The 8,707-nt window shown below is 34.7% G+C and overlaps 1 protein-coding gene across 1 annotated transcript; it reads left to right on the top strand.

Annotated features, from left to right (window-relative positions):
- Positions 1-5,666: 5,666 nt before the first annotated feature.
- Positions 5,667-6,854, top strand: GPR35 (G protein-coupled receptor 35). The gene has a single exon (XM_070946128.1). It carries the CDS (start codon positions 5,667-5,669, stop codon positions 6,591-6,593), a length of 927 nt encoding a protein of 308 aa, XP_070802229.1. The 3' UTR covers positions 6,594-6,854.
- Positions 6,855-8,707: the final 1,853 nt, after the last annotated feature.

Raw genomic sequence — 8,707 nt, 5'->3', positions numbered from 1 at the left:
GACTCTACAAAAAACCACCTTACTCAGAACAGCTTACATCCTCCGACGATACCTTAACAGTTCCTAGGTCCTTGGTTAGGACTCGAGCTGCTGAGCTATTAACCAGCCTCAAAGGCTGTGAATCTCACTAAAGATTAACTAATAATAATAATAATAGTAATAGTAATAGGATCAGGAGTGACTTCCAATTTCCTGCTGGCTTCTTCATTGAGTTTTCTTGTGTGAATCTAGTAGGGAGCACCATAAATTTTCCTTCTTCCCTTTCCTCTTCTCTTTCCAGCAGACAGGTAAATTACTGCTTCTGAAGTAGGGAGAGGGAAAGGGATTACCAAACCGGCTGGGAAACTGTTACAGAACATTGGAAATAAAAGTGGTGTGATTGCAGCAGCAGTCAGTAGCACTTGAAAAAGTCACATCTTTCCCAAATTTCATTCCCTTGGGAGTCACAGGTCCTGTATTTTCATTCTGTAAATTAACCCATTTGAGTTCAAAAATGGTTGCCCTTTGATGCATCATTTCACACTGGTGAATGGTTGCTCTTTGATGCATCTGTATGCTACAAAATTTCTTGTTGTCATGAATTTCATGACAACAAGAAATTTTGTAGCATATACATTTCATTTGACTGGAGGTGGAGGGAAGCATAGCAGTTCAGTTATTTTGTTTTCCTGTCCAAAAACTCACTGTAGTGCAGTATTCAATCATAATGAATTTATTGACTGAATAGATATTTTAAAATAAATAGTGTGTTGATTAGTTGAGCTTTCTTTTATAGCTCATCTCAGTATTATGCATAACGATATTGAATGCTCCAATGGAAACTCCCTTCACCTCCTTTTACATAAGTCCGTGGAAGAAGAGAGCCAACCCAATGTTCTGACCTAGGCTTCCTGAGTCAGTAAAACACACGAGTAGTCCCAAAACCTCTTTTATTGCAATAGCTGTGAATTCTGGTCATTCAGAGATTAGTCCCAAATAGTTGTAAAGATTCCTTCGGGATAAGGCTGATAATCACCCACCTTTATCTCCCTTGACCCGCTGTCAAAGACCTAATTGGCAAAGCCACATGGAGCCCAGGATCAAACAGAGCTTCAGACTTTAAACTGAACAGAATTAACAATGTTGTTTCCTGCAAAGGCCCACATGCCTTTGCTCCTCTTTTAAGTCTTATGGGAGGGGCCAATCATCTCCAAGCCCTGCTCCTGAGTTGTCCCTTTTGTTTTAACTGTTCTTGCCTTCTGGCAGCTCTGCGCATGTGCACACTGGGAACAGGCTCCCCCTGTTCCTCTGCCTCGCTGAGATCTGATTCTGGAGGCTCTGGAGACAGCACGTACCTCCCAGATGGCCCTTTCTCTGTCTCCAACGCAGAGCCCTCGTCCAAGCCTTCCCCAGATTCCAAGACTGGCCCATGTTCCTCCCCAACCTCCTCACTGTCCGATTCTGCTGCCAGCTCTGCAGGCCGCTGGTGGACCACATCACCCAAATAATTTTTTTGTGAGGGCAGCATTACTGGTTCATTGCTAAGCCAGTAATTTACTATGCCTCAGCCTGGTAAAAGATGTGATGTTTTCTTGATTTCTTCCAATATGTGTTTTTATCTATCTTACAGCTTTGGTTTATTTCCTACTAGTCTTTAATCATAGTGTTAACCAGATGTCACTTTGCTTAGCTTCTGAACCTAAACAGGTGAAATTTTACCTTATAAAAAGATTGAAAACATAGCAAACTTGGGCAATTCACAATTACTGTACCATGCTGGCTCTACTGAATATGTTCCTCAGAACTTATAGAGTACAAATTATATAAAAATTAAATGTGAAATTATAAAGAGATAAATATTCTTCCATCAGTATTAATCTGAGTAAAGCAAAATTAGAATTGAAAGATGTAAAAAGAGTTATACTATTTGAAGGAATCCATTATTAACTGAAAATTTATTAAAATGTTTAATTTGGAAGATGTGATATTCATAACAGTCTCCTTGCTATGCCTTCAAGTAAGTAAAAATTGGCAGCTGAAAAGATGTTTATCTATTTTTCATTCAATTCTATTCCCTCATATTGTTGCAGAATATTTTATGGAGAAAGTGCAGTATTACCAGTCTTAGAGCTTCTTGTGTGTGCTATTTCTGCCAGCAACAGATCTACTGGAATTCTTAACAGTCTTAATTGTCCACTTAAGGCTAATCCGCTTAACTGAATATTGCTTAACTGAATCAAAATCTCCACACCCTACAATAGGAAGGTTTGGAATTAAGCTCAGAAGGAATTGGGATGCCTTAGAGGTGAACCATTGATAACATCAGTTCTTGGAGATTTGTAACCCCCCTCCTTGGGGTCAACGGAAACTCAGAATTTTATGATCATCATGACATGGGTTATTCCTGTCATTACTAGTCTGATCCATTTTGCAGGCCATGTGGATCCATTCAATCCGGTTGGCCAACCTGTGGCTAGGGCATTGGGAAAAATTGGACTGGAGATAGAAGAAAATTCTTGTTATGGCTTCGTTTAACTTTATACAAAGATTTGTTTCTGGGTGGATTCAGAGACACATTACCAAGAGTGACCTTGGAATGGCAAAAATTAGTCACTTTTTCTTTGCTCGTTGCTGTGGTTATCATGCTGTTACCAAGATCTTCAGCAGATTTCGCTTAATGCTCAGTGTGGTTTCCTGCTTGCTTACATGCTGGATCCATTTTAAATAAATGCCAGGTGACACATCAAATCATAAAAATGGCTCTGCTTTTGATTGGAATGCAACATATTGCTGTCCCATTTCCCTTCAGTATCTCTCTGACTTTATTAAACATGCCATGTCAGCTGCCCAATCCAAAATCAAACTATGGATAAGGGCAATCTTATTAAACATTGATCTGGCATTCAATAACAGCAACTAGAACTGGGACCAGCCAGTATCCAAGGGCCTGGTATCAGAAGTAAATAATGAGGGGTGAAAAGTGGGAGTGATCTCAGCCAGAGGTCTTTCCATCCTTGTGATTGGCCCTCCTACAGACTTGCATCATTATTCCTTTGTCTATCATGAGCAAGATGGTATTGCCTGCCCATTGTCCACTTCTCTGCCCCTATTTTCACTCTGCCCCACCCTTCCAGACCATGGAATCCATCCAACTATCACAAGCAGATACATACATACATACCAACAACAACAGCAACAACAAACCACAGTAACTTCCCTGAATAGCTCTTGTACTGTTCTCAAGCATTCTGAAGGTTGCTCTACTGAGACAGTTAAACCAATAAACCACATGCAACCCTCAAAAATTATACAGATAAACTGATCAGTAGATCAGTTTTTTAAATTTTGCAAAATTAAAGAACCAGTAGATATTTTGCCATTTATTGTAATTCGAATTGTGATGGTTTTCCACTTCTTTTAAGAAAATTACCAATTTTAATTATTAGATCATATACCAGTACATTGTGCTACTAATTTGTATGTACAAGTTTTCATCACCACACAGATATGTTTCCTGACTTAAGTATTTTCCGCAAATGTTACTTTTTTCTCCCCTTTGTTTTTTGAAAGAATATTCTTATTATACACATACAGGCAACTTCAGTTTTCTTTCCCCCCACTTTTTATTCAAGTTTTAATTATAAGATAAAATACAAACAGAAACAAATATTGATAAATATAATCTCTCTAAAAATAGAGAGAAAAAGAGAATGTAGAAAGAAGTGAAAGTTTAAGAAGTTTATCTGTACAAGTACCGCACTCTAGAAACCTAGGGGAAAAAATCAGGTTAGCAATTTAGAGCTCAAATATTGCTCGTTCTCCTCAAAAAATGTTTTTAATTGGTTCCAGGAAAGTTCACAGGAAAATGGATATATAAATTAAAATATATAACATTCCATAAAAAGCCTTATATAAATTAATCTAGTTATTGTACTTTATGGTAAGGTGATTGCAGCCTGGCAGCCCTACATTTCAAACTATGGTAAAATGCAATAGTTTCTTCCTGCCAAGTATGAACTACTGAAAGATGCTGTTTTACTCTGTGATAAGTAGATGCAATATTATTTCCTTAATGTTGAACAATAGATGTATTAGTCACTGTTTTCTTCTATACATCTTTTTTCATAAAAGGACAGAGGCATTTCCAGCACCCTTAAATTCCTCCCCTCAGAAGAAACCCTTCAGAACTGTAGAGTTTTTAAGTAAAATAGAGATGATATTTTAAACTAAAATGTTTGTGTTGAAATGTGCAACCAAAAGTTTCAAGTGGATTTCCTTTCAGTCAGCATATGCCAGGCTTTCATTGAAGTCATTTTTGGGGAAACTCCAAAGATTATCAAGTTCAACTTTTTTGAATTTCCGCTAGACTGCCTTGATTTTGAATGTTGATATGGCCATTCTGACCTCAGTGTTAGCATATGAAATTGTTTTAACACAGGAATATGATAGAGCTGATTAATCTAACAGAAGAAAGAGTGATGAACAAAAAGCAGGCTGAACAAAAGGACTCATCATCCTGAAGAGAGAGGGAGAAAAAACCCAAGGTAGAAGCAAACAGAATATGGTGAAATTCTTAAAATTCTGAAAGGTAAGTTCTATGTCTAGACACTTCCAAATAAGTCTTTCATTGTTATATGCTTCAGTCATAACATCTTATATTATAGTCTGACAACTATATTGTTCATTGTAAGTTTTCAGTGCCTTCCCCACATTTTTCATTTTTTAAAAATGGAAAAGCTACAGTGATAGAAACCATCTATCCACAAGCACCGCACTGCAGCTGATCACTGATTAGATTGGAAAATGTTCAGTTAAATGATTCTGCCTATGACTTTAGCAACTATAAGCAAATATTACATTTACACAGCCTTATGCTGCAGCTTGCAAAAATAATTATTTGCAGACTATACAGTAGGCAACAATTCAGTACTACATAAATAATTTTTGATTTTGTTTCAAAACAGACAGCTGTTAAAAAGTGCAGATATGAACTCTGGAAAAAGATCCTTTGCAAGTCAGAGTTCAAGTGGAAAATTTCTCTTTATTCTTGAAGCATTCTCATGGCAATGTCTAATATCTATTTACATGGCACAATCTCTATATAAATATATATACATATATCCATTTTTTTGATTAAAAATAATTTATAAGATGCTAAAAATGAATTTAAGAATATTCAAATTTATAATTAAAAATAATTTTACAAACAATTGTTGAAACTCTGCAACCTCAAGCACAATCTATACTTTATATTAGTATTAAGCAGCATGACAAAATGAAAACCTACATTGTTCAAGCTTATTATAAACAGAATATTCCAGAAAAGGGAGGGGGGGGAGAGAGAGAGACAGACAGAGTTGTTCAGGTGTATTTACAATTGGTTAAGAATATTTGGGGGCCAATAGGAGCAAGTCTCTAGTTTAATGGAGGCCTTGAACAATTCCTTTCCAATTAGTTCTCATCTGTTTTATGAGAATAATTATACTAACTTTCTAAGATTATTGCAAGGATTAATATAGGTGTACTTTACACAATTCAAAATTATACATAAGTATAAAACATAATGCTTAATGTTAATTTTATACATATATTAATTATGCAATAAATAAATAATGGAAATGTTACAAAAATAATCATTTTTAAAATTTCTTTTACAGCATGTACTGTACAGTAATGATTCCCCAAAAATGAACCTCAGCAATGATACTAGTGAAACAAGCATTCTTCTTGCTGAAGCAATCATTTATGTACCAGTATTCTTTATTGGAGTTATCCTAAATGTGTTTGCTTTAAGGGTATTCTGTTGCAAATTGATCCAATGGACTGAAACCAGAGTATATATGACCAATTTAGCCATAACAGACTGTCTATTTCTCTTCACTTTGCCTTTCAAGCTAGTTTCTAACTTTATATATAAATATAAAATACACACCAGTATATACACGAATAAATTATGCATGGTTTTGGAGAGTGCATATTTTATCAATCGATACATGAGCATCTTCCTTATTACCATCATCGCACTTGATAGATACATCGCCATAAGATATCCTCTCCAAGCAAAGAATATCAGGTCTCCTTTAAAGTCAGCGCTTGTCTGTGGTCTTCTTTGGATCATAATTATAAGTATTGTACTTGTATTCATGTATATAAATAATGAAGAGGACAACCTTTGCTTTCAAACAATTTACAGAATACCATCAGTGTCTTCTTTTGCCGTGGTAATATGGGGATTTTTTATACCTTTAATTATCTTGAGTTTCTGTTCTATTCAAATAATTAAAAAACTCACAAGGAAGAAAAAGATCCATCTTCGTGAAAAAAAGGTCATTCAGAAAGCAATCAACATAATTCTGGCAAATATGACCACATTCATCACCTGCTTTTTACCACTTCATGTTACATATTTCATTAAATTCATAGATTTCAAAAATGCTACTGATGCTAATCTTAAACATAATCTGTTTCTAAATGTTGCTGTTATTCTTGCTAACACCAACTGCTGCTTGGATGCATTTTGTTATTACTTTGTAAGCCAGGAATTTCAGGAGGCTTCTATACTACGAAAGACTCAGAATCAAGCACCTGAAAATCAAGGTACTGAAATTATTTAGGAAGGCCATGACTCAACAAACAATTCTGATACCTTCAGATCTCTCTGGGATCATCTTCCTCCTAAAAGTTTTGATTGGAATTCTCTTCGTGGTCTTAATAAAGTACAGCTCAGCCTTCTCCATTAATGTATTCAAATGAAGACAACATGTTCCCATATGTATGGCAGTATACATTATAAGTTTTAGGAAATTAATTTGAAATGCAGATTACTTCCTGGAAATGTTGCTGTTTCATTGTCACATCTAATTAATGTCTCTTATTGTTTGATTTGTTGCTTTTTGATGCATCACATATACCAAATGTATATAGCATGTGTTTTTTACCCCATTCTGTACCCTCTCTGACTCCAACACACATACCCACCTCTCTTGATAAACACATTTGCTTTGCCTGATGAACTTGTGATTCATGCTGTTGGAAGGCTGTTGAAAAGTTAGTCTCTCTATCAAATTCAGAGATCAAATTTTTATGAGCGACAAATTTGTGCCTGAATTTTAAAGGACCAGTAGGCATGTGAGATTTATATGTATTTAGCTTCCTTTTTATGGCCTATCAAAAATTGTTCTAGACAATAAACATTTAAAATGTCAATTTTTATTCGTATTCGCATCGTCCTGCCGATGGGACTTCATCTCCTCTTCCCGAGAAGAGTCCAGGTAGCTTTAAATGGGTGCTGGGTGGCATTCGATGGATGTAATGTACTTTGGATATTTTTTTAAAAGATAGAAACAATTTCTGGTCTCTGACACTTCTATCATCCTTTGATCACTTAGATACCTTCTATTTGGGTTCAGTTCCTAATCCGTGCATGAACAAATGTCAGTTACAAGTTGACTTTGTAGCTTTTCGAGAGACATTTAAGTCCATTCTTGATTTTGTCCATCCTGTTTATTTGTAGTCTTCCCTTTCTTCTAGTTTCCTCAATCATCCTAAGCAACATCTCTTTTTCTAGGACATTGTCTACTCACATCATAAATCCCAAAAATGTGAGTTTCTGCTTAGTATCATTTTGTAATCCATTTTTTTAGGGTTTGAACCTAGAATAAATTCTGACTTATGTATGACAGTTCCTACTTAAGATAAAACCAGTCATGTACTGCCTCCTGGTGGTCAATGTAACCATTTTGACTAACTACCCCATAGTCTCTTCAAGAACTTGTTTTCTGACATTTCTCACTTTGCACGCACCATATTTTTATTCTTACTTACAAGATCTTAAGCAAATTTATTGTTAAGGCAAAACCTTTGTCACTTTATGGGTGGAATTAGTATAGTGTCTTGTTAATTTGTACATTGACTTGCATTTTTTAATGCAGTGGTATGTGTGTATGTGGATATGTGTATATATACATACTGGTACATATTTTATGCTACACCATCTTGTTACCTTTTAGTACAGATTGATAGCATTTCAATTGTCTTTTCTCGCAGAGCTTTATAACTTTGAAAGAAATATGTATATATTCTAAACAAAATCTGCTAAAGATATGGATACATCCATATATGAGTGTGAACACAAATTTCAGCTGAATTGTAATATTATATAAATGCCTATATAATATAGATCAGGTTCTTTGGAAAACATGGGACAAATATTTTAGATCTGATCTTAGTGAATCAATTTGAAACTGTTTATCAAACAAAATTCCATTTAACTTTTTTTTAACATTTCATAAAAATGGACCATAATACAACCACCTTTTAAATTAATATTATATTGATCAACATTTTTCTACATTGTTGGTACTCAACTATTTTCGATGGTAATTACTATAAAAACAAATGTTTTTAACTTAGTTGAAAAACAAGTCAAGAATATTTTGTAATTCATTCTACTCTTTAATTTATTTTTTCTGGTAACAGTCATATTCACATCTTTATTAGAAACAGTAGTATTTAAAAATATAGGAAATAACATATATGTAATATTACCTACTGGCCAGTAGGAGCTGTCTTTGTCTTCAGATTAAGCATAAAGCCCAGAGCAATAAAAATCAGAAAATTCGATACATGACAGTATATTCAAAAAGGAACGTATTGTGTAGCTTCTAAAATAAGTCATAAAAATAAAAAATAAAAAAAACCTGGAAAAAACCTTCAATGAATGAAGGTT

The sequence above is a fragment of the Pituophis catenifer genome, unplaced genomic scaffold, assembly GCF_029215685.1.
Source record: "Pituophis catenifer annectens isolate HBS135680 unplaced genomic scaffold, rPitCat1.0.hap2 SCAF_6, whole genome shotgun sequence".
NCBI classification, from domain to species: Eukaryota; Metazoa; Chordata; class Lepidosauria; order Squamata; family Colubridae; genus Pituophis; species Pituophis catenifer.
This window is presented reverse-complemented; position numbering and strand designations above follow the sequence as displayed.

What these genes read in the sequence shown, in the direction of transcription:
- GPR35 (XM_070946128.1), top strand. Translation starts at nt 5,667, where the DNA reads ATGAACCTCAGCAATGATACTAGTGAAACAAGCATTCTTCTTGCTGAA.